Here is a 27,077-nt window from a genome sequence, read left to right as displayed (position 1 = left end):
ATATATACAGTGTGTGCAAATGTAGCAAGTTATGGAGGTAAGGCAATAAATAGGCTATAGTGCAGAATAATTACAATAGTATTAACACTGGAATGCTAGATGTGCAAGAGATTATGTGCAAATAGAGATACTGGGGTGCAAAAGAGCAAAATAAATAACAATATAGGGATGAGGTAGTTGGGTGGGCTAATTTCGGATGGGCTGTGTACAGGTGCAGTGATCGGTAAGGTGCTCTGACAACTGATGCTTAAAGTTATTGAGGGAGATAAGAGTCTCCAGCTTCAGAGATTTTTGCAATTCGTTCCAGTCATTGGCAGCAGAGAACTGGAAGGAATGGCGGCCAAAGGAGGTGTTGGCTTTGGGAATGACCAGTGAGATATACCTGCTGGAGCGCAGACTACGGGTGGGTGCTGCTATGGTGACCAATGAGCTAAGATAAGGCGGGGATTTACCTAGCAGTGATTTATAGATGGCCTGGAGCCAGTGGGTTTGACGACGAACATGTAGTGAGGACCAGCCAACAAGAGCGTACAGGTCACAGTGGTGGGTAGTGTATGGGGCTTTGGAGACAAAATGGATGGCACTGTGATAGACTACATCCAATTTGCTGAGTAGAGTGTTGGAGGCTATTTTGTAAATTACATCGCCGAAGTCAAGGATCGGTAGGATAGTCAGTTTTACGAGGGCATGTTTGGCAGCATGAGTGAAGGAGGCTTTATTGCGAAATAGGAAGCCGATTCTAGATTTAACTTTGGATTGGAGATTCTTTATGTGAGTCTGGAAGTTGAGTTTACAGTCTAACCAGACACCTAGGTATTTGTAGTTGTCCACATACTCTAGGTCAGACCCGTCGAGAGTGGTGATTCTAGTCGGGTGGGCGGGTGCCAGCAGCGTTCGATTGAAAAGCATGCATTTAGTTTTACTAGTGTTTAAGAGCAGTTGGAGGCTACTGAAGGATTGTTGTATGGCATTGAAGCTCGTTTGGAGGTTTGTTAACACAGTGTCCAATGAAGGGCCAGATGTATACAAAATGGTGTCGTCTGCGTAGAGGTGGATCTGAGAGTCACCAGCAGCAAGAGCGACATCATTGATATACACGGAGAAAAGTGTCGGCCCAAGAATTGAACCCTGTGGCACCCCCATAGAGACTGCCATAGGTCCAGACAACAGGCCCTCCGATTTGACACACTGAACTCTATCTGAGAAGTAGTTGGTGAACCAGGCGAGGCAGTCATTTGAGAAACCAAGGCTATTTAGTCTGCCAATAAGAATGCGGTGGTTGACAGAGTCGAAAGCCTTGGCCAGGTCGATGAAGACGGCTGCACAGTACTGTCTATTATCAATCGCGGTTATAATATCGTTTAGGACCTTGAGCGTGGCTGAAGTGCACCCGTGACCAGCTCGGAAACCGGATTGCATAGCGGAGAAGGTACGGTGGTATTCGAAATGGTCGATGATCTGTTTGTTAACTTGGCTTTCGAATACTTTCGAAAGGCAGGGCAGGATGGATATAGGTCTGTAGCAGTTTGGATCTAGAGTGTCACCCCCTTTGAAGAGGGGGATGACCGCGGCAGCTTTCCAATCTCTGGGGATCTCAGACGTTATGAAAGAGAGGTTAAACAGACTAGTAATAGGGGTAGCGACAATTTCAGCGGCTAGTTTTAGAAAGAAAGGGTCCAGATTGTCTAGCCCAGCTGATTTGTAGGGGTCCAGATTTTGCAGCGCTTTCAAAACATCAGCTGTCTGAATTTGTGTGAAGGAGAAGCGGGGGGGGCATGGGCAAGTTGCAGCAGAGGGTGCAGAGTTGGTGGCCGGGTTAGTGGTAGCCAGATGGAAAGCATGGCCAGCTGTAGCAAAATGCTTGTTGAAATTCTCGATTATTGTAGATTTATCGGTGGTGATAGTGTTTCCTAGCCTCAGTGCAGTGGGCAGCTGGGAGGAAGTGCTCTTATTCTCCATGGACTTTACAGTGTCCCAAAACTTTTTGGAGTTAGTGCTACAGGATGCAAATTTCTGTTTGAAAAAGTTAGCCTTTGCTTTCCTGACTGCTTGTGTATATTGGTTCCTAACTTCCCTGAAAAGTTGCATATCGCGGGGGCTATTTGATGCTAATGCTGTACGCCACAGGATGTTTTTGTGCTGGTCAAGGGCAGTCAAGTCTGAGGAGAACCAGGGGCTATATCGGTTCTTAGTTCTGTATTTTTTGAATGGGGCATGTTTATTTAAGATTGAGAGGAAATTACTTTTAAGGAACAACCAGGCATCCTCTACTGACGGAATGAGATCTATATCCATCCAGGATACCTGGGCCAGGTCAATTAGGAAGGCCTCCTCGCTAAAGTGTTTTAGGGAGCGTTTGACAGTGATGAGGGGTGGTCGTTTGACCGCGGACCCGTTACGGACGCAGGCAATAAGGCAGTGATCGCTGAGATCCTGGTTGAAGACAGCTGAGGTGTATTTAGAGGGTATGTTAGTCAGGATGATATCTATGAGGGTACCCATGTTTACGGATTTAGGGTTGTACCTGGTAGGTTCGTTGATAATTTGCGTGAGGTTGAGGGCATCTAGCTTGGATTGTAGGATGGCTGGGGTATTAAGCATATCCCAATTTAGGTCACCAAGCAGTACAAACTCTGAGGATAAATGGGGGGCAATCAATTCACATATGGTGTCCAGGGCACAGCTGGGGGCTGAGGGGGGTCTGTAGCAAGCGGCAACAGTGAGAGACTTATTTCTGGAAAGGTGGATTTTTAGAAGTAGAAGCTCAAACTGTTTGGGCACAGACCTGGATAGTATGATAGAGCTCTGCAGGCTATCTCTACAGTAGATTGCAACTCCACCCCCTTTGGCAGTTCTATCTAGACGGAAAATGTTATAGTTGGGGATGGAAATTTCAGAATTTTTGGTGGCCTTCCTGAGCCAGGATTCAGACACTGCTAGAACATCAGGGTTGGCAGAGTGTGCTAACGCAGTGAATAACTCAAACTTAGGAAGTAGACTTCTGATATTTATGTGCAAGAAACCAAGACTTTTGCGATTACAGAAGTCATCAAATGATAGCGCCTGGGGAGTAGGAGTGATACTGAGGGCTGCAGGGCCTGGGTTAGCCTCTACATCACCAGAGGAACAGAGGAGGACTAGAATAAGGATACGGCTAAAGGCTTTAAGAACTGGTCTTCTAGTGCGTTGGGTACATAGAATAAAGGGGGCAGATTTCCGGGTGTTATAGAAAAGATTCAGGGCATTATGTACAGACAAGGATATGGAAGGATATGAGTAAAGTGGAGGTAAACCTAAGCGTTGGGTAACGATGAAAGAGATAGCATCGCTGGAGGCATCAATTGAGTCGGTCTCCGCGTGTATTGGGGGAGGTGCAAAGGAGCTATCTAAGGCAGGTTTAGCTAGGCTGGGGGGTCTACAGTGATATAGTACAATTAGAAATAACCGAAACAACAATAAACTAACCATGTTTGGGCTGAGGCTAAACATAAACAGGATGTAGTACCGTAAAAAGGAACAGTCCAGCAGATATCAGCTGTATAGCTGAGTTATCATAAGGTCCGGTGGTGAAGTACTAGTGAGTAAGAGGCTACAGCTAGCGGGCCAGGGCTAGCAGATGGATGGAATCTTCGTGGTTAACGTCGTAACCACATCAGACGATTTCGTCGGCAGACCAGTCGTGTAGGATCGGCGGGGCTCCGTGTCAATACTAGGTGGTCCCGTCCGGTTGACAGAGAGGTAGATAGCCGGGAGATGGGCCTAGCTCAGGATAATTAGCTAGACCACAGCGTCCGTTTTGTTGTAGCTAGCTGGTAGCGACGAATCCGGAGTTAAAGGTCCAGTGATTCAGTGATTCCAGCGGAAAAACTGATATGTTCTGGGTCGATAACGCGCTGTGCAGACTGGCCGAATATCCGGTGATCAATGTCCAGTGATTAAAATTTATCCCGCAGAAAAAAATCCAATGTTCTGGGTGAAACACCGCTAGCTAAGGCTAATAGCAAGTAGCTAGTTAGCTGGCTAGCTGGCTAGCTAGTTTCACTGGAGATTCTAGATAAAAGGTAAGTCAATAATAGAATCCGTTCCACATTGAGTGAGGCGGGTTGCAGGAAAGTATATTTTGTAGAAGGATGAAAAGTCTGATAGGGAAATAGGTACGAAAAATAAAAATAAAACAAGTTATTTACAGGCTATTTACAGGCACACGACAGAAACAGGACTGCACTACTTCGCCATCTTGGATAATTCATTATATTTTGCACTGTGGGTTTCGTCCCGCTTTAAGCTATGATGCTTTAATAAATTCAGTAGTTCTAAACCTGCGACTCCTCTATGCTTGTGAAAGGAAGACATCCTACTACTCTGGAATAACATTAATACATTTACAACATTATACATTACACATTACATGGATCCTCAGTCTAAATAACACCTCTGACATTGATCTGGGCTGCAACTCCTGGATGAGATCAGATCTCTCCTTTCTTTCTTCCTTCTGTCTGTTGGGGTCAAACATCAAAATCAGCCATAACTGTTGTAATTATTTGTCTTCACCCTGGGGATGTGCAGTGGAGGCAGTCGGACTGGTGATCACTATCCATCACTGTCTTAACCTGTCACTCTAACTTTCAACACAACATCGTTACTGATTGACCATCAATACAAAACAATTCAATCCGGTTCAGGTCATTCTTGCATCAATATAAAGTGCCTGTTTATCTGATGGGTGAGGAAACAACCAAACTATGAAAAGGAGCTGGACAAAAAGATGAGTTACAAAGACAAAAGAGAGGGAAGGAAATGTTACTATGCATTTAATAAATCACAGTACACAATGTTCTCAGGTAAACAATTTATTATCAAATGTAACTACTACACTATAAATGTTCAGGACATATTCAGGACATTATCCCAGTCTGTGGGAACAATCTCATCAGAAATACAAACAAGGCTGTTGTGCAAAGAGAGAGAGAGACGTCTTTCTGTTGTTGCACAAAGTCTTAAGTCCAACTGTCTCCATCCGCTCAGACAGACAGATACAGAGCGCGCTCAACAAATGGCACCCTATTCCCTATGTAGTGCACTATGGGCCCTGGTCAAAAGCAGTGCACTACATAGGGAATAGGGTGCCATTTGGGATACACTAGGGTCCATGTAAAATCCAAGGAAACAGTGAACGCCACTCACCATCAGAATCAAGAAACAAAAACTTTTCAATGTTCATTATAAGATTTTAAAAGCTCAGTAATACACTACTAGTAACTCACTACTAGTAATTGACTGCTAGTAACTCACCTCCCTTTCACAAACAGAGTTCTTCAGCTCGGCTTTACAAGGCAACAGTAGGAGAGCTGAGAGGAACTGGGTGGGTGTGTGTGTGTGTGTGTGTGTGTGTGTGTGTGTGTGTGTGTGTGTGTCTCTGTGTGTGTGTGTGTGTGTGTGTGTGTGTGTGTGTCTCTGTGTGTGTGTGTGTGTGTGTGTGTGTGTGTGTGTGTGTGTGTGTGTGTGTGTGTGTGTCTCTGTGTGTGTGTGTGTGTGTGTGTGTGTGTGTGTGTGTGTGTGTGTGTGTGTGTGTGTGTGTCTCTGTGTGTGTGTGTGTGTGTGTGTGTCTGTGTGTGTGTGTGTGTGTGTGTGTGTCTCTGTGTGTGTGTGTGTGTGTGTGTGTGTGTGTGTGTGTGTGTGTGTGTGTGTGTGTGTGTGTCTCTGTGTGTGTGTGTGTGTGTGTCTGTGTGTGTGTGTGTGTGTGTCTCTGTGTGTGTGTGTGTGTGTGTGTGTGTGTGTGTGTGTGTGTGTGTGTGTCTCTGTGTGTGTGTGTGTGTGTGTCTCTCTGTGTGTGTGTGTGTGTCTCTGTGTGTGTGTGTGTGTGTGTGTGTCTCTGTGTGTGTGTGTGTGTGTGTGTCTCTCTGTGTGTGTGTGTGTGTCTCTGTGTGTGTGTGTGTGTGTGTGTGTGTGTCTCTGTGTGTGTGTGTGTGTGTGTCTCTCTGTGTGTGTGTGTGTGTCTCTGTGTGTGTGTGTGTGTGTGTGTGTGTGTCTCTGTGTGTGTGTGTGTGTGTGTCTCTCTGTGTGTGTGTGTGTGTGTGTCTCTGTGTGTGTGTGTGTGTCTCTGTGTGTGTGTGTGTGTGTGTGTGTGTGTGTGTCTGTGTGCTAAAAGAAACCCACAAAAAAACTTCACATGGGAATATTTGTTGCTGTTCAGGAGAAGATGCGTATTGTGGTGAGAAGCAACGTGTTGTCTCTGATACCACTCCTATGTTCTGTCTTCCACCGTCTAAGATGTTTCCTTTTACAACATGTATGGATGGTTCATTCAGCTGAGTCCAACACCGGGAGCAACACTGTAGAGAAGAGTTCGACAATGGACTGACTGACAGACTTCTTCATATCTTTACTGCATGCCAGTAGTCTAACCCCACAGACACAGACCTGTAGCGGACAGACAGAGTAGACTGTGAAGTGAAGGCCTCTGGGTATTTACATCATAGTAATGGACATGTTGTTTCTACTCGGAAGGTCCTGTCATGGTAGCTAGGTCTCTGTCTGGGTTTAAACCAGGGTCACAACACTAGACTGTGTTAGCCTGCTGATCTAAAGCCTAGACATTAGCTCAGGCAACGGTACTAATGTTGCTTCCCAGAGTAAGATTAAGATCCTGCTGGACTAATGCAAAGTGTTTATTTGCTCCAGGCTTAATCTGAGACCGGGAAACCAGCCCTAAGAGTTAGATGTTCCGTTAGGTTGTGGATCTCTCAACACGTTGGTAGTCTCCAACTGCCGTGCTGAATCGCTGTTACTGACCCTAACCCTTAGCCAGGGTCGATGGGCTGTTCAGGGGTCCGTCACTACATAGTGCTGACCAGGGCTCTGTGGTACTACGTAAGGTCGACACCAGGACTAGAAAAGCCCCTAGACAGGGTTGTTGGACCATTGTGCTTTTTTAGGAGAGGTAGAAGGTCAGAAAGATCTCACTGTCGTTGGAACTAGTCAAGCATTGAACTCCTTATATCATGTTATACAGAGATTAACTGGGACTTCATCTGCTATCAAAAATGTAATCTCAGAATATAAAAGGAGCCCAGATTGATATCAAATCCTCCAGAGTGCTGAGGAGGACTTCTTTCTTTTCCTTTGTGAACACCAGCTGTGTTGCTGACATGTACAGTACCAGTCAAAAGTTTGGACACACCTACTCATTCAAGGGTTTTTCTTTATTTTTACTATTTTCTACATTGTAGAATAATAGTGAAGACATCAAAACTATTAAATAGCACATATGGAATCATGTAATAACCAAAAAAAAGTGTTAAACAAATCAAAATATATTTTAGATTTTAGATTCTTCAAATAGCCACCATTTGCCTTGATGACAGCTTTGCACACTCTTGGCATTCTCTCAACCAGCTTCACCTGGAATGCTTTTCCAACAGTCTTGAAGGAGTTCCCACATATGCTGAGCACTTGATGGCTGCTTTTCCTTCACTCTGCCGTCCGACTCATCCCAAACCATCTCAATTGGGTTGAGGTCAGGTGATTGTGGAGGCCAGGTCATCTGATGCAGCACTCCATCACTCTCCTTCTTGGTAAAATAGCCCTCACACAGCCTGGAGGTGTGTTGGGCCATTGTCCTGTTGAAAAACAAATGATAGTCCCACTAAGCCCAAACCAGATGGGATGGCGTATCGCTGCAGAATGCTGTGGTAGCCATGCTGGTTAAGTGTGCCTTGAATTCTAAATAAATCACAGACAGTGTCAGCAGCAAAGCACCCCCACACCATCACACCTCCTCCTCCATTCTTCACGGTGGGAACCACACATGCGGAGATCATCCGTTCACCTACTCTACGTCTCAAAGACACGGCGGTTGGAAACAAACATCTCCAATGTGGACTCATCAGACCAAAGGACAGATCTCCACCAGTCTAATGTCCATTGCTCGTGTTTCTTGGCCCAAGCAAGTCTCTTCTTATTATTGGTGTCCTTTAGTAGTGGTTTCATTGCAGCAATTCGACCATGAAGGCCTGATTCACACAGTCTCCTCTGAACAGTTGATGTTGAGATGTGTCTGTTACCTGAACTCCGTGAAGCATTTATTTGGGCTGTAATCTGAGGCTGGTAATGAACTTATCCTCTGCAGCAGAGGTAACTCTGGGTCTTCCTTTCCTGTGGCGGTCCTCAAGAGAGCCAGTTTCATCATAGCGCTTGATGGTTTTTGTGACTGCACTTGAAGAAACCTTCAACATTTTTGAAATGTTCCTAATTGACTGACCTTCATGTCTTAAAGTAATGATGGACTGTCATTTCTCTTTGCTTATTTGAGCTGTTCTTGCCATAAAATGGACTTGGTCTTTTACCAAATAGGGCTATCTTCTGTATACCACCCCTACCTTGTCACAACACAACTGATTGGCTCAAACGCATTATGAAGGAAATAAATTCCACAAATTAACTTTTAAGAAGGCACACCTGTTAATTGAAATACATTCCAGGTGACTACCTCATGAAGCTGGTTGAGAGAATGCCAAGAGTGTGCATCAAGGCAAAGTGTGGCCATTTGAAGAATCTCAAATCTCAAATATATTTTGATTTGTTTAACACTTTTTTGGTTACTACATGATTCCATAGGTGTTATTTCATAGTTTTGATGTCTTCACTATTATTTTACAATGTAGAAAATAGTAAAAATAAAGAAAAACCCTTGAATGAGTAGGTGTGTCCAAACATTTGACTGGTAGTGTACTTCTAGTGTTGTGTTGGAGTTGAGATGTACTGACCAACTGACAAGCAGGGAAGCAGGGCAGACAGAGTCAAGTAAGTTTAGTACAGTGCCACTTCTGTAGGGAACAGGGTTCCATTTGGGACCCTACATTGATCCTCTTTGGAGTTCAAGACAGCCAGTTAATTTCAACATTCATATAGGGGGATGGTGAGGAGAGGAGAGGAGAGGAGGAGAGAGGATAAGAGGAGGAGAGAGGAGAGGAGGAGGAGGAGGAGAGAAGGGAGGAGGAGGAAGAGGAGGAGAGAGGAGAGGAGGAGAGAAGGGAGGAGGAGTAGGAGGAGGGAAGGGTAAGGAGAGAGGAGAGGAGTAGAGCAGGGAGAGGAGAGGAGCTATATGGACCCTGGACGTGCACAGAGCATCAGTCTCACAGAGCGACCCCAGCTCTCCAAGGTGACCTAGGGGCTAACAGGAGAGAACTAACACTAAACCCCCGGGAAAGAATAGATTGCACATGGTGTTGGTTGGTTCGTCAGCCCTAGTTAGCCCTGACACACTCCGGGGACAGGACACAGTTCCCCAGTCAGGACTCTGATCTAGGATCAGTTTCTAGTCTCCTCCCCTGGTGGGACAGATCAGGATGAGGGGAGGCTGTTCTGATCCAGGACCTGGTGTGTATTCAATAGTGCACACTGAAGCAAAAGGTTTTGCAACGGAAAAAGAAAACCAGGTTCAGGTAGGTCAGTCTCTGTTTCTCTACCCGCTTGCTTCCGTTTGGTTCCTAGTGAATACACCCGTCTCACCGGGAGATGACGGAGCTGATGGAGTTGTAGGATGTGCCTCCGTTACAGGTGTGGGCGTATCCCTCAGAGGCTCTGCCCCTTCCGCCAGCCACACCCTCTATGTTGACCCTGAAGACAGGCGAGGTCTTTAACAGAAAGTCAGCCGCGTCCCGCCTCCCCAGCTCACGCAGCTTCCACATCAACACTCCCACCGTGCTGTCTGGACGGACTGACCAATCCTGGAGCAGCGCTGCTGTGGGGCTGGCCAGGAGGGCTGGGTCAGGGTCATTGTCCGGGGCAGGGCCCACATTGGTTGGAGTGCCGTTGGGGGTGGAGCTGTGTTTGGCCACCAGGTGGGTGAGGCCCAGGTTCATAGCCAGCAGACACCAGTCCTTTCCCAAGGCTTCAGGAGGGTCTAACAAACGACACAGCTTCCTCCTGGCCAGCAGGCTGATCTCTGAGATGTGGACGTCTGCAGACAGACTACCCTGACTATAGACCTCAGCACAGCCCAAGGCCAGGATACTGCTGAAGCTCTCCCTGTACCCCCCCATGGTGTTGGTGAGGCTGGTTTCTCTCTGGGTCTGGGCTTTCAGGAAGTCTTTGGGCTGGTAGATCATGATGGGACCGTGGTGCTCTCTGAGCTGCTGGGGGCTGAGGTAGTATCGGGCGGTGAGGAGGCCAGGGAGGGTGGAGGACAGGAGCGACTCTGTGATGGTGACCATGGTGTCCAGGAGGGTGTAGCACTTGGCCCGTTCGCTGTCGTGACCTCTGACCTGGATCTCCACCCCCTGGCCGTGGTTGACCAATAGGATCATGGCCTCCGCTCCGCCTTGGCTCACCTTTGCCCCATTGGTCCAGAGGCGGATGTCTCCGTCAGGCTCCTCCCCCGTGCCGTCCTCAGGGCGCTGCTGGTGACTCCAGCGACACAGGTTCACCTGGAGGTCAAAGGTCAGAGGTCAGGAAACATGACAACAACATCCTTAACATACTATTCACTACTTTTGGGAGAGGAAACATACTATGGAGCATCCCAAATGGCAGCATATTGAATAGTGTACTTGATAGGGACTGGGGTGTCATTCAGAGTAGTGTACTTGATAGGGACTGGGGTGTCATTCAGAGTAGTGTACTTGATAGGGACTGGGGTGTCATTCAGAGTAGTGTACTCGATAGGGACTGGGGTGTCATTCAGAGTAGTGTACTTGATAAGGACTAGGTGTCATTCAGAGTAGTGTACTTGATAGGGACTGGGGTGTCATTCAGAGTAGTGTACTTGATAAGGACTAGGTGTCATTCAGAGTAGTGTACTTGATAGGGACTGGGGTGTCATTCAGAGTAGTGTACTTGATAAGGACTAGGTGTCATTCAGAGTAGTGTACTTGATAGGGACTGGGGTGTCATTCAGAGTAGTGTACTTGATAAGGACTAGGTGTCATTCAGAGTAGTGTACTTGATAGGGACTAGGTGTCATTCAGAGTAGTGTACTTGATAGGGACTGGGGTGTCATTCAGAGTAGTGTACTTGATAGGGACTGGGGTGTCATTCAGAGTAGTGTACTTGATAGGGACTAGGTGTCATTCAGAGTAGTGTACTTGATAGGGACTGGGGTGTCATTCAGAGTAGTGTACTTGATAAGGACTAGGTGTCATTCAGAGTAGTGTACTTGATAGGGACTAGGTGTCATTCAGAGTAGTGTACTTGATAGGGACTAGGTGTCATTCAGAGTAGTGTACTTGATAGGGACTGGGGTGTCATTCAGAGTAGTGTACTTGATAGGGACTGGGGTGTCATTCAGAGTAGTGTACTTGATAAGGACTGGGGTGTCATTCAGAGTAGTGTACTTGATAGGGACTAGGTGTCATTCAGAGTAGTGTACTTGATAGGGACTAGGTGTCATTCAGAGTAGTGTACTTGATAGGGACTGGGGTGTCATTCAGAGTAGTGTACTTGATAGGGACTGGGGTGTCATTCAGAGTAGTGTACTTGATAGGGACTAGGTGTCATTCAGAGTAGTGTACTTGATAGGGACTAGGTGTCATTCAGAGTAGTGTACTTGATAAGGACTGGGGTGTCATTCAGAGTAGTGTACTTGATAGGGACTGGGGTGTCATTCAGAGTAGTGTACTTGATAGGGACTAGGTGTCATTCAGAGTAGTGTACTTGATAGGGACTGGGGTGTCATTCATTCAGATGAGTGTACTTGATAGGGATTGGGGTGTCATTCAGACAGTCTTGGTGAATCAAAGCATGTACCTGTAGCTTGTGGAATAGTCCACAGGGGAAAGGTGTGATGTGTTCAGCAGGAACCAGCCTGACCCCTCCGTAGATCAGAACATCTTCCTCCTCCTCTTCCTCCGTCCAGGAGTGGTGGAGGCTGTTGGTCTTGATCAGGGCGGGGACATCCACCATGCCAGGGTTGGTCAGGTCACGGGCACACACGTCCATGGCATCCAGAACCTGTAGTTAGCATGGACTCTAATGGTGACATGTTTTCCTATGGGAGATGCTAACATGTTGCATTGTGGTATCCTTGACGGTATACAACTATGCATGCCCAGCTAGTGTTAGCATGGTTGCTAAGTGTGACATGTTTTCCTATGGGAGATGCTAACAGTTCCCCGTCTTGGTAATGATGACTGTCTCTGACCTGTAGCAGCTCGTCCACGTCGCTCTCTGGGGCCAGAGCCTGTATCTCCTCCAGTCTGTAGCGCCCCCTGTAGTGGTGGATGGCTTTAGGCATGTCCACAGAGAGGAGGCGGGCTAACACCCCACTACACAGCCAGCGAGGATCCAACACCACCACATCTTGCACCGTCTCACTCTGCATCAGGTTGATCTGTTAGGAGGGGGAAGAGAGAGAGATGGATAGAGAGGGAGAGAGAGAGAGATAATCCATATATTTAAAAAAATAATCCATAGTGAAGGGTGTCATGTAAAAATCTTCCCAGTGTGAAACAGTTCCCAATCGTTCTGAATGTGTTGTGATTGTGACGTCATGTTGTAAAATTTCTCACAGCGTGAAAATGTCCCCAGTTCAATAATTGCTTGTGCGTCTCTTTGATGATCCCCCTGGCGGATATCAGACCTAAAGTATGTAAAACCTGCATAAACACATCTCAGCAATCTGCTGTCTTATAGCAGGTGTTTATGACACATTAAAAAGCACATCAAATTAGTAGATCGATGACCCTGACCCCCATGCTGACCAACAAAAATAGTAACACATTCTGTAATCTGTAGACTTCCAACCATGTAGGGTAATAGAAATACCCAAGGTTCAGCACCATGTAGGGTAATACCCAAGGTTCAGCACCATGTAGGGTAATAACCAAGAGGAAGTGTTAACAAAGTAACAAGAAGCAGACCCCTAAACAGTAACAGGACAATAAGAAATATAGGCTCTTTAAGAAAACAAAACAGTTATGAAATCCTATGTGCAACTATAACACATTGATGAGATTTCCTTGCCGTGATGAGCGAGACGGACTGTTAGAACGGTGCGCTGGTGTTACAATATGATAGCATTGCATACATACACAATAAAAAGCAGACATTTTAATAGGGATGTGCATCTTTCCCTTTCAAGACGATTCGATACGTATCTAGATATATGGGCTTCGATACGATACAGGAACTATACGTTTTAGGTTGAACCTACCTAGTGGTGTAAAGTACTTAAGTAAAAATACTTTAAAGTACTACTTAAGTAGTTTTTTGGGGTATCTGTACTTAACTCTTTTTTATTTTTGACATCTTTTACTTTTACTTCACTACATTCCTAAAGAAAATAATGTACTTTTTACTCCATACATTTTCCCCTGACACCCAAAAGTACTTGTGACATTTTGAATGCTTAGCAGGACAGGACCATGGTCCAATTCACACATTTATCAAGAGAACATCCCTGGTCATCCCTACTGCCTCTGATCACTAAACACAAAATGGTTTGTTTGTAAATTATGTCTGCATGTTGTACTGTGCCCCTGGCTATCCGTAAATTTAAAAAACAAGAAAATTGTGCCATCTGGTTTGCTTAATATTAGCAATTTCAAACTATTTATAATTTTACTTTTGATACTTAAGTATATTTTTGAAATTACATTTACTTTTGATACTTACGTATATTTAAAACCAAATACTTTTAGACTTTTACTCAAGTAGTATTTTACTGGTAGACTTTCACTTTTACTTGAGTCATTTTCTACTAAGGTATCTTTACTTTTACTCAAGTATGACAATTGGGTACTTTCCCCACCACTGACAACTACGACAACATAACCAACAAAAACGGGTCACAACTCCTGCAGCTCTGTCGCACGCTGGGTCTGTACATAGTCAATGGTAGGCTTCGAGGAGACTCCTACGGTAGGTACACCTATAGCTCATCTCTTGGCAGTAGTACTGTAGACTACTTTATCACTGACCTCAACCCAGAGTCTCTCAGAGCGTTCACAGTCAGCCCACTGACACCCCTATCAGATCACAGCAAAATCACAATCTACTTAAACAGAGCAATAATCAACCATGAGGCATTGAAGCTGAACTATTAAGAAATGCTATAGATGGAAGGAGGGTAGTGTAGAAACCTACCAATAAACTATTGGCCAACAATAAATCCAATCCCTCCTAGACAACTTCCTGGACAAAATGATTTCCTGCAATAGTCTGGATAAGAGCGTCTGCTAAATGACGTAAATGTAAATGTAAATGTAATGAAGGTGTAAACTTAAAAGTAGGAAGCCTGAACAATGTATTTGACCTAACAGCTAACATATCAAATTTAAATTCCGGCAGAAATCCTAAGACAACTAACAACAACGAGAAATGGTTTGATGAAGAATATAAAAACCTTACAAATAAATTTAGAAACCTATCCAACAAAAAACACAGAACCAGAAAACCTTAGCTTACGCCTTCACTATGGTGAATCACTAAAACAATACAGAAATACACTATGGAAAAAGAAGGAACAGCACGTCAGAAATCAGCTCAATGTAATTGAAGAATCCATAGAATCAAATCACTTCTGGGAAAATTGGAAAACACTAAACAAACAATAACATGAAGAGTTATCTATCCAAAACAGAGATGTATGGATAAACCACTTCTCCAATCTTTTTGGCTCTATAACAAAGAACAAACCGCAAAAACATATACATGATCAAATGAAAATCTTAGAATCAGCTATTAAAGACTACCAGAACCCACTGGATTCTCCAATTACATTGAATGAACTACAGGACAAAATACAAACCCTCCAACCCAAAAAGGCCTGTGGTGTTGTTATCCTAAATAATATGATAAAATATACAGAGCACAAATTCAAATAGGCTATTCTTAAACTCTTCAACATTATTCTCAGCTCTGGCATCTTCCCTAATATTTGGAACCAAGGTCTGATCACCCCAATCCAAAAAGTGGAGACAAATATGATGCCAATAATTACTGTGGAATATGCATCAACAGAAATCTCTGAAAAATCCTCTGCAGTATCATCAACAGCAGACTCCAACATTTCCTCAGTCAAAACAATGTCCTGAACAAATGTCAAATTGGCTTCTTACCAAAATACCGTACGACAGACCACGTATTCACCCTGAACACCCTAATTGGTCACTTTAACTCTACCCACATGTACATATTACCTCAACTAACCGGGACCCCCGCACATTGACTCTGCAACAGTACCCCCCTGTATATATAGCCTCCCTACTGTTATTTTATTTTACTTCTGCTCTTTTTTTTCTCAACACTTTTTTTGTTGTTGTTTTATTTTTACTTTTTTGTTAAAAATAAATGCACTGTTGGTTAAGGGCTGTAAGTAAGCATTTCACTGTGATGTCTGCACCTGTTGTATTCGGCGCATGTGACCAATAACATTTGATTTGATTTGATTTGGAATTGACAAACAAACAAACCAAAATAAAAGCAAAATCTTCTCAGGCTTTGTTAATTTCAAAAAAGCTTTTGACTCAATTTGGCCTGAGGGTCTGCTACTCAAATTAATGGAAAGAGGTGTTGGGGGAAAAACCTACGACATTATAAAATCCATGTACACAAACAACAAGTTTGCAGTTAAAATTGGCAGAAAACACACACATTTCTTTCCACAGGGCCGTGGGGTGAGACAGGGATACAGTTTAAGCCCCACCCTCTTCAACATATATATCAACAAATTGGCGAGGGCACTAGAACAGTCTGCAGCACCCGGCCTCACCCTACTAGAATCTGATGTCTACTGTCTACTGTTTGCTGATGATCTGGTGCTTCTGTCACCAACCATGGAGGGCCTACAGCAGCACCTAGATATTCTGCACAGATTCTGTCAGACCTGGGCCCTGACAGTAAATCTCAATAAGACAAAAATAATGGTGTTCCAAAAAAGGTACTGTTGCCCGGACCACAAATACAAATTCCATCTAGACACTGTTGCCCTAGAGCACACAAAGAACAATACATACCTCAGCCCAAACATCAGCGCCTCAGGTAAATTCCACAAAGCTGTGAACGATCTGAGAGACAAGGCAAGAAGGGCCTTCTATGCAATCAAAAGGGACATAAAACTCAACATCCCAATTAGGATCTGGCTAAAAATTGTTCAATCAGTTATCGAACCCATTGCTCTCTATGGTTGTGAGGTCTGGGGTCCACTCACCAACCAATAATTCACAAAATGGGACAAACACGCAAAAGACTCCGCATGCAGAATTCTGCAAAAAATATACTTTGTGTACAACGCAAAACCAAATTGGAATGCTATCTGGCCCTAAACAGAGTACACAGTGGCAGAATACCTGACCACTGTGACTGACCCCAAATTAAGAAAATCCTAGACTATGTACAGACTCAGTGAGCATAGCCTTGCTATTGAGAGAGGCCACCAAAGGCAGACCTGGTTTTCTCGAGAAGACAGGCTATGTGCACACTGCCCACAAAATGAGGTGGAAACTGAGCTGCACTTCCTAACCTCCTGCCAAATGCATGACCACATTAGAGACACATATTTGAAAACAAAGCAAACATTGATAAACTCCCAATGTTTGCAATCACAACAGCAAGATTTGTGGCCTGTTCCCATGAGAAAAGGGCAACCAGTGGAACAACATTGTAAATAAAACCTATATTTTATCTGTTCATTTATTTTCCCTTTCATACTTCAACTATTTGCACATTGTTACAACACTGTACATAACCAATAATATAACATTTGAACAATGTCTGTAATCATTTAAAACTTTTGTGAGTGTAATGATTGTTTATTTCCCTTGTGTTTATTATCTATTTCACTTGCTTTGGCAATGTTAACATGTGTTTCCCATGACAATAAAGCCCTTACATTAAATTCAATTGAGAGAGAGAGAGAGAGAGAGAGAGGGCGAGAGATGGATAATGAGGGAGAGAGAGAGAGAGATTGATGGATAGAGAGAGAGAGAGAAAGAGAGAGAGAGGGAGAGAGCTCAAAGACATTGCTCCTGCATTTTCCAGCATGTTTTTACAAAAAATATAGATTTAGAATTTAGAACTGAGTGAGTAATGTTTAGTCTGAAGCTACTTTTTACTTTCAAAAACCAAGAAGGAAAATACAGTAAAATTATATATTTTACTTTATAAGGACTGAATGCTAAGGCTACCAAGCTTGCTAGTACAAAGAGATACAACTTAAATTAGCACTGACGTGTGAAGTGAGAGGTGTCAAAGCCCTTGAGCCCAACAATGGCAGGAGAGTCGCACAGTCTACCCCAACCAAATGGAGAGGCCTTAGAAGCACCCTCCCGCTGTTCAGAGGTCATTAAAATATAGTACCCTCTGAATGTAAAGAATGATAAGACACGAAAAGAGTACAAAATGAAGCTCCTTATGGGAAATCAAGAGACACTTTTTGCTGACTTTTATAAAAATAGGAACATAAGCATCCTTATCTTCCACACAGACCATCCCCTGGCATGGCACAGTGCTATACTAGCACACTACCCCTCTGTTAATAGGGGGGATGTTAGCGATGGCTACGAAATTCAGGATACTAGACAACGAGGACTCTGAGTCAGCTAATATAAATCTCTATAAATCTGGAACAGTATTGGTACAGGGCAAACCCAAACAGTTCCAGCTGGACATTCACCTAATCAAAGAAATAGCTCAGCAGGAGAAGCTCTCCCTTGAGAAAGATACCCCCACCCCGAGCGGGTCAGACCAGACCTCTTCATTAAATAACCCCACAGAGGAGCAACCCCAAGCGGAAAGTCGACTTCCCAGCACAGAGTCCTACTCTCTCATTGAAATGAAGAATAAATTCACCCAGCTGGAGGTAAGGCAGGTGGAGCTGGACCAGCAGGTGAACACACTCCAGTCAACACAGACCCAGACAACAGTCCAGCACAACAACACCCCCTTAACTAGACCTGGAGAGCTGGAGGTGGAGAGAGACGTGTCTGCACTCTGGACTGTGGTGAGACAACATCAACAGGAGAAAGAGCAGGAGCAGGAGAAGAACAGAGCACTAGAGGAGAGGATCAGAGTGCTGGAGGAGAATGTGAGAATGATGACGGGTGACAGAGAACAACCCATTAGAGAGCTGGCCACCCCCGCAGAGAAGCCAGCAGAACAGCCCACCTCAGATCCTGGCCAAAGTCTCGACACCGCAGCAGAACAGTACACCCCAGACCCTGACCATAGCCTCGACATCACAGCCGGACAAACAAATGAAGAACCCCAAGCCCAGGGGACCCCAACCCCTCTGAGCAACCCCCCTGTCAGCCACCCTGATAGCCCTCCTGACGACCCCCCCACACCCACTGAGGACATACACAAGCCACAGATTGTACTCCTTATGGACTTAAATGGGAAATACATACGAGAAAATAAACTTTTTCCCAAACACACAGTGTCTAAACTCTGGTGTCCAAACACCCAGCGCGCCCTAGACCTTCTGTCTGAGGACCGACTATGATCACCCAGCCCATAATAATACACACAGGCACAAACGACCTGAGAACACAGCAGGAAAGGGTGGCCACAGCACTCAAGGGAGTGATAGAAAAAGCTTATTCTACTTTCCCCAATGCACAAGTGGTTATCTCCCCCCTGCTACCATGAAAATACTTCCACCCTGCTACCATACAGCAGGTAAACGCAAGTATTTCCCGTGACTGTGCCTCAAAACCAAATGTCTACCTGGCCCACCACTCCACCCTGGACGTGAACAGCCTTTAGGACCAGGTCCACCTATACAAGGCAGCAGTGCCCACCTTTTCACGGACCCTAAAGGATATCGCCCTCAACCGCAGACCCAACACCTCACACAGGAGCAACAGATCAACAGACACCCCGCCCAGACCAGCGACACACTCTTCCAGACCTGTGGGACCTGTGCTGCCCTGTTCTGAGCCAACTGCAATTTTCCCAAGTCCCTCTTTGTGGCACCTGACCACACGACTGAACAGTAGTCCAGGTGCAACAAAACTAGGGCCTGTAGGACCTGCCTTGTTGATAGTGTTGTTAAGAAGGCAGAGCAGCGCTTAATTACGGACATACTTCTCCCCATCTTAGCTACTGTTGTATCAACATGCTTTGACCATGACAGTCTACAATCCAGGGTTACTCCAAGCAGTTTAGTCACCTCAACTTGCTAAATGTCCACATTATTCATTACGAGATGTAGTTGAGGTTTAGGGTTTAGTGAATGATTTGACCCAAATACAATAATTTTAGTTTTGGAAATATTCAGAACTAACTTATTCCTTGCCACCCATTCTGAAACTAACTGCAACTCTTTGTTAAGTGTTGCAGTTATTTCAGTTGCTGTAGTAGCTGACGTGTATAGTGTTGAGTCATCCGCATACATAGACACACTGGCTTTACTCAAAGCCAGTGGCATGTCGTTAGTAAAGATGGAAAAAAGCAAGGGGCCTAGACAACTGCCCTGGGGAATTCCTGATTCTACCTGGATTTTGTTGGAGAGGCTTCTATAAAGAACACCCTATGTGTTCTGTTAGACCGGTAACTCTCTATCCACAATATAGCAGGGGGTGTAAAGCCAAAACACATACGTTTTTCCAGCAGCAGACTGTGATCGATAATGTCAAAAGCCGCACTGAAGTCTAACAAAACAGCCCCCACAATCTTTTTATCATCAATTTCTCTCAGCCAATCATCAGTCATTTGTGTAAGTGCTGTGCTTGTTGAATGTCCTTCTCTATAAGCATGCTGGAAGTTTGTTGTCAATTTGTTTACTGTAAAATAGCATTGTATCTGGTCAAACACCATTGTTTCCATAGTTTACTAAGGGTTGGTAACAGGCTGATTGGTCGGCTATTTGAGCCAGTAAAGGGGGCTTTACTATTCTTAGGTAGGGGAATGACTTTTGCTTCCCTCTAAGCCTGGGGGCACACACTTTCTAGTAGGCTTAAATTGAAAATATGGCAAATAGGAGTGGCAATATCGTCCGCTATTATCCTCAGCAATTTTCCATCCAAGTTGTCAGACCCCGGTGGCTTGTCATTGTTAATAGACAACAATAATTTGTTCACCTCTTTCACACTCATTCAAAATTACAATGCTTGTCTTTCATAATTTGGTCAGATATACTTGGATGTGTAGCATGTCATGCCTAAGTTTGCTAATCTTGCCAATGAAAAAAGTATTTAAATAGTTGGCAATATCAGTTGGTTATGTGATGAATGAGCCATCTGATTCAATGAATGATGGAGCGGAGTTTGCCTTTTTCCACAAAATGTCATTTAAGGCGCTCCAAAGCTTTTTACTATCATTCTTTATGTCATTTATCTTTGTTTCATAGTGTTGTTTCTTCATCTTTTTATTCAGTTTAGTCACATGATTTCTCAATTTGCAATACGTTTGCCAATCGGTTGTGCAGCCAGACTTATTTGCCATACCTTTTGCCTCATCCCTCTCAACCATACAATTTTTCAATTCCTAATCAATCCACGGGGATTGAACCGTTTTTACAGTCATTTCCTTAAATGGGTGCATGCTTATTAGTAACTGGAATAAGCAATTTCATAAATGTGTCAAGTGCAGTGTCTGTTTGCTTCTCATTACACACCACGGACCAACATATATTCTTTACATCAAGTAAAGATATGATCAATACATGTTGATGATTTCATTCCTGTGCTGTTTGTAACTACCCTGGTAGGTTGACTGATAACCTGAACCAGGTTGCAGGCACTGGTTACAGTTTGAAGCTTTTTCTTGAGTGGGCAGCTTGATGAAAGCCAGTCAATATTTAAAATCACCCAGAAAATATACCTCTCTGTTGATATGACATACATTATCAAGCATTTCACACATGTTATCCAGATACTGTTATCACTTGGTGGTCTATAGCAGCTTCCCACCAGAATGGGCTTTAGGTGAGGCAGATGAACCTGTAGCCATATTACCACCAGAATGGGCTTTAGGTGAGGCAGGTGAACCTGTAGCCATATTACTTCAACAGCATTTAACATGAGATCCTCTCTAAGTTTTACAGGAATGTGGTTCTGAATATAAACAGCAACACCTCCACCATTGGCATTTCTGTATTTTCTGTATAATCAAAGGTATTATCTAAGTGAGTTTCAGAGATAGTCAGAATATGAATGTGATCTGTTACTAGCAAATTAATTAAGCTACATATGTTGAATACAGATCCTTGAACCTTTTTGAGGTGCACTCGATTTACGTTGGAGTTTGGACTTTTGTGTAATAGGGTGTATGTATACCTCTCCCATGATGTGGAGCTGCTGTGAGTGTATACCTCTCCCATGATGTGGAGCTGCTGTGAGTGTATACCTCTCCCATGATGTGGAGCGGCTGTGAGTGTATACCTCTCCCATGCTGTGGAGCGGCTGTGAGTGTGTACCTCTCCCATGCTGTGGAGCTGCTGTGAGTGTGTACCTCTCCCATGCTGTGGAGCGGCTGTGAGTGTATACCTCTCCCATGATGTGGAGAGGCTGTGAGTGTATACCTCTCCCATGCTGTGGAGCGGCTGTGAGTGTATACCTCTCCCATGCTGTGGAGCGGCTGTGAGTGTATACCTCTCCCATGATGTGGAGCGGCTGTGAGTGTATACCTCTCCCATGATGTGGAGCGGCTGTGAGTGTATACCTCTCCCATGATGTGGAGCGGCTGTGAGTGTATACCTCTCCCATGCTGTGGAGCGGCTGTGAGTGTGTACCTCTCCCATGCTGTGGAGCTGCTGTGAGTGTATACCTCTCCCATGCTGTGGAGCGGCTGTGAGTGTGTACCTCTCCCATGCTGTGGAGCTGCTGTGAGTGTATACCTCTCCCATGCTGTGGAGCGGCTGTCAGTGTATACCTCTCCCATGCTGTGGAGCGGCTGTGAGTGTGTACCTCTCCCATGATGTGGAGCTGCTGTGAGTGTGTACCTCTCCCATGCTGTGGAGCGGCTGTCAGTGTATACCTCTCCCATGCTGTGGAGCGGCTGTGAGTGTATACCTCTCCCATGCTGTGGAGCGGCTGTGAGTGTGTACCTCTCCCATGCTGTGGAGCTGCTGTGAGTGTGTACCTCTCCCATGCTGTGGAGCGGCTGTGAGTGTGTACCTCTCCCATGATGTGGAGCGGCTGTGAGTGTATACCTCTCCCATGCTGTGGAGAGGCTGTGAGTGTGTACCTCTCCCATGCTGTGGAGAGGCTGTGAGTGTGTACCTCTCCCATGCTGTGGAGCTGCTGTGAGTGTGTACCTCTCCCATGCTGTGGAGCTGCTGTGAGTGTGTACCTCTCCCATGCTGTGGAGCGGCTGTGAGTGTGTACCTCTCCCATGATGTGGAGCGGCTGTGAGTGTATACCTCTCCCATGCTGTGGAGAGGCTGTGAGTGTGTACCTCTCCCATGCTGTGGAGAGGCTGTGAGTGTGTACCTCTCCCATGCTGTGGAGCGGCTGTGAGTGTGTACCTCTCCCATGCTGTGGAGCGGCTGTGAGTGTATACCTCTCCCATGCTGTGGAGCGGCTGTGAGTGTGTACCTCTCCCATGCTGTGGAGCGGCTGTGAGTGTATACCTCCCCCATGCTGTGGAGCGGCTGTGAGTGTATACCTCTCCCATGCTGTGGAGCGGCTGTGGAGCGGCTGTGAGTGTATACCTCTCCCATGCTGTGGAGCTGCTGTGAGTGTGTACCTCTCCCATGCTGTGGAGCTGCTGTGCGTGTATACCTCTCCCATGCTGTGGAGGTGCTGTGAGTGTGTACCTCTCCCATGCTGTGGAGCTGCTGTGCGACCCCTCGGAGGTGCTCCTCGCTGACCAGCGGATTGATGTGTTCCTGGACGTCAGAGACAAACTGTTGCCATGACGTCAGCTGGTTAGGACCACTCATCTTCCTCCAGGACGGCAGGGTCGAGACCAGACACTCTGAAAGGGCCGACATGGGACTACAGGTCTGTATTAACAGAGAGAGGAGGGAGAGAGGAGAGAGGGGAGAGAGAGAGAGAGAGGAGGGAGAGAGGAGAGAGGGGAGAGAGAGAGGAGAGAGGGGAGAGAGAGAGAGGAGGGAGAGAGGAGAGAGGGGAGAGTGAGAGGAGAGAGGGGAGAGTGAGAGAGGAGGGAGAGAGGAGAGAGGGGAGAGTGAGAGAGGAGGGAGAGAGGAGAGAGGGGAGAGAGAGAGGAAGGAGAGAGGAGAGAGGAGAGAGAGAGAGGAAGGAGAGAGGGGAGAGAGAGAGGAAGGAGAGGAGAGAGAGGAGAGAGAGAGGAAGGAGAGAGGAGAGAGAGGAAGGAGAGAGGAGAGAGGGGAGAGAGAGGAAGGAGAGAGGAGAGAGGGGAGAGCGAGGAGGGAGAGAGGAGAGAGGGGAGAGAGAGAGAGGAGGGAGAGAGGGGAGAGAGAGAGAGGAAGGAGAGAGGAGAGGGGAGAGAGAGAGGAGGGAGAGAGGAGAGAGGGGAGAGAGAGAGAGGAAGGAGAGAGGAGAGAGGAGAGAGGAAGGAGAGAGGAGAGAGGAGAGAGGAGAGAGGGGAGAGAGGAGAGAGGGGAGAGAGGGGAGAGAGAGAGAGGAAGGAGAGAGGAGAGAGGGGAGAGGGGAGAGAGAGAGGAAGGAGAGAGGGGAGAGGAGGGAGGATTTTGTTGTTGTTATTCTGTCTCTCACTGTTCAAATAAACCTACCATTAAAATTATAGACTGATCATGTCTTTGTCAGTGGGCAAACGTACAAAATCAGCAGGGGATCAAATACTTTTTTCCCTCACTGTATTTCATTAACATGTGTACATGTCTAGACAATAGTAACCCATCCACGCTAGATGTGGCTGTTATAGCATTTCCTTTTGTGGAAAAGTGTGTCGGGTAAGCGTTATCTAATAATGATAAAATATTTATAAAATATTTTTATCTGGACACTTTCTGTTTTTGATATTGCTACTATGCAAGTAACCACTTCACTGTACCGTTTACACCTTCTGTATCCTGTGTATGTGACAAATAAACTTAGATTTTAGCGTGTGTTTAGCCTCATGGCTTAACATGTGAATCCTTAAAGATATGGGTGGGGCTAAGGCTTAAGAGGGTGTGGACGATGCTGAATGGGTGGAGACAAAGAAGAGCTCTCCAGTAGGTACCAAAACATTCAAGGGACATTTTCTCAAAAGTGGAGTTACAAGTTTATCAACTTTCAAACCAGAATTAGTTTCCCATTGTTCCTCAACTGTAGTGTATGATATACCATTTTCTAGCTCTGAGTCTCTACTTTTATCCAATGTAAAAAACACAATTTCAAATTTTGCTACATAAGACCGAATCGAGGCGGTCGGTCACATTCTGGTTATAGAAATTCCAGAATTTCTTTTAAAAAATCAAGGGACAGGACATCATAATCCTTCTAGAAACATGGTATTGTGGAGACATTGATACTCAGTGTCCCTCAAGCTATAGAGAACGTTTACTACCATTAATTAAATGCACAGAATGAAATGAAAAAAGATACTAACCACATTTGGCTAATATTTAACAAAGTTACAATCTATTGTGACAATGATGTATACATATGTGCAGCTTATGCTCCTCCTTCAGATTCATCATATTATGATGATCAGTTTTTTAACAATCTCCATACAGAAATCATTCAATTTCAGGCAGAGGGTAAAGTGCTTCTTTGTGGAGATTTCAATGAGAGAACAGGTTCTGAGCCTGACTACACTGATGCGGGAGGTAACCACCACATATTTGGACACCCCTCCTTGTACAGTAGCCCTATTATAAATAATAGAAACAGTCCTGATAAATACTGAACAAAAAAGGGAAGGAGTTAGTGCATCTCTGTCGAGCCTTAGGCCTGTACATGGAGCCCTTCTCCATTAGTGCATTCACTTTCAGACCACAGACACCATTGTCAGATCACAGTCAGATTAACGTGTTTCTGAAGAAAGTAACCAGCAATATTCATGAAAAAAAAACATTCCAATAAACTCTACAACATGAATCAATCGTACAGATGGGCTCCAAACAGTGCAGAGAAATTCATTGAAACATTAAACTCAAATGAAATGATGAACTCTACACAGGTCTTCAATAACTCACAATACCGAAACAATAAAGAAGGTGTCAATTCAGAAAATCTGGGAAAACTAAAGAAATGCAACATCAGAAAACAAAAAAGAAAACGTTTCTGAAAAATGGTTTGATAAAGAGTGTAAAACACTTAGAAAACATAAGCAGCAAAACAACCCAGAGCTACGCTATGAATACTTTGAAACTCTGAAACAGTAGAAACATTCACTGAAACGTAAGAAATTGAATTATACCAATAAGACACTTGATTAAATTAAAAACGCAATTTACCAAAAATCTGGGACATGTAGAACAATTTAAGCATGACAAAGCCACAATAATTAGCCATTCAAGATGGAGGAATTTGTAAAACTTATTTTGATAATCTATTCAAAAATATCCCACAAAAAGACTTACCACATAAACAATTAGAAATGCAAGAAAATTTTAACATCCTTCAATCAGTCATTAAAAACAACCAAAATCCATTAGATCACCAAATAACCTAACAGGAACTACATGAAAAGCTCAAATCTATAAAACCAAAGAAGGCTTGTGGTCTAAATAACATCAGAAATGAAATGCTGAAAAACAGCACACCTGAGTTGCAAAATTATGTGCTTAAATTGTTAATTGTATGACTTCATAAAATGTATGTACACAGAAAACAAGTGTGCAATAAATATAAAAAAAACAAAGAACACAATTATTTTCACACGGCCGTGGTGTGAGACAAGGCTGCAGTTTGAGTCCAAACCTTTTCAACATTTACAGTATTGATATTACGTCTTTTATACTGGATTTGTTAATATTTGATATTGTGAGCTGCATGGGATTTTGAGGATGAGGACATTCCATGTATTTCTTTCTGTCTCTGATGGGTGCCAGAAGGTATGCGTGCCAAGATAGCTTGGGGGCCACTGGTGCTAATCTTAGAAGGAGTATGTGATGGAATTTCCTGACTAGGGTGCAACACGATCCCATATAGGGTGATACTATTGTGGTGAGGAGTGACACTCAATAATGGTTGGCAACTGTTGGATAGAATTAGCTTGCAAAGCAGTATATAAACTGAGATATTTTGTATGCCTTTCATTCAGATAATATATGGCAGTGAATGCACTCACAGAAAAAGCCTACAGAACATTGTATGCAATAAAAATGTGCCACTCAAACTGGACTTTAAAATGTGGGACAAACATCCAATGTAGAATTATGTCGGAAAATTTTACAAGTCCAAAGAAATACACCAAATAATGCATGTAGGGCAGAATTAGGCCTCTTTCCATTGGTAATGAAAATACAAAAAACATAATTTGCTACACCTAAATTCAAGTCCAAATTCAAGTCTCCAATTTTAAGCACTTCAAACCCAAGAGCTGAGCCCAGATACGAGCCCTCTCAGTCAGCTGGTGTTGGACCTAACCAACCAAGCTGACACCAGCACTTCTTCAAAATAAATAATTAAAATAAACAAAATCATGAACCAATCAAAGGACTCATATTTACTACATTGGAAAAACGAAACAAAATCCCAAGGCAGACTAAATTGCTATCTGGCCCTAAACAGAGAATATGAATTGGCTGATTATCTCTACTCTGTCAGAGATATGAAGTAGAGACAGATCCTTACCAAGTACAGGCTGAGTGACCACCAATTGGCAATAGAAACCGGCAGACATAAAATTACATAGCTACCCAAAGAGGAGCGTCTATGTGGTCACCGCACGACAGGGGAGACAGAGATGCACTTTTTCCTTTACTGTGAGAAATATTCCTCACCAAGAGATTAATTATTCGCAGAAGTTATTACATTTATTCCAAATTTGATCTTATTAAACCCAGAGGGAATAAAACAAATACTCATGGGTGAAGGAGCAACAGCTCCTCTTGCAGCCAAATACAGTGCCTTGCAAAAGTATTCATCCCCCTTGGCGTTTTTCCTATTTTGTTGCATTACACCTTGTAATTTAAATGGATTTTTATTTGGATTTCATGTAATGGACATACACAAAATAGTCCAAATTGGTGAAGTGAAATGAAAAAAATAACTTGGAAAATGGAAAGAATATGGCACCACAACAAACCTGCCAAG

General features: G+C 44.3%; 1 protein-coding gene across 1 annotated transcript in view; it reads right to left on the bottom strand.

Annotated features, from left to right (window-relative positions):
• Nucleotides 1-8,689: 8,689 nt before the first annotated feature.
• The window catches only part of dapk1 (death-associated protein kinase 1), a 194,688-nt gene continuing 176,300 nt past the window's right edge, over nucleotides 8,690-27,077 (bottom strand). The window contains exons 25-28 of the mRNA XM_084181176.1: nucleotides 22,700-22,888; nucleotides 12,143-12,331; nucleotides 11,749-11,952; nucleotides 8,690-10,430 (exon numbers count right to left, since the gene is read on the bottom strand). Coding sequence (XP_084037302.1) covers nucleotides 9,510-10,430; nucleotides 11,749-11,952; nucleotides 12,143-12,331; nucleotides 22,700-22,888 — 1,503 coding nt within the window. The 3' untranslated portion in view covers nucleotides 8,690-9,509. The remainder of the gene's footprint in view (nucleotides 10,431-11,748; nucleotides 11,953-12,142; nucleotides 12,332-22,699; nucleotides 22,889-27,077) is intronic.

Source organism: Coregonus lavaretus (assembly GCF_964263955.1).
Source record: "Coregonus lavaretus genome assembly, chromosome: 17".
NCBI lineage: Eukaryota > Metazoa > Chordata > Actinopteri > Salmoniformes > Salmonidae > Coregonus > Coregonus lavaretus.
This window is presented reverse-complemented; position numbering and strand designations above follow the sequence as displayed.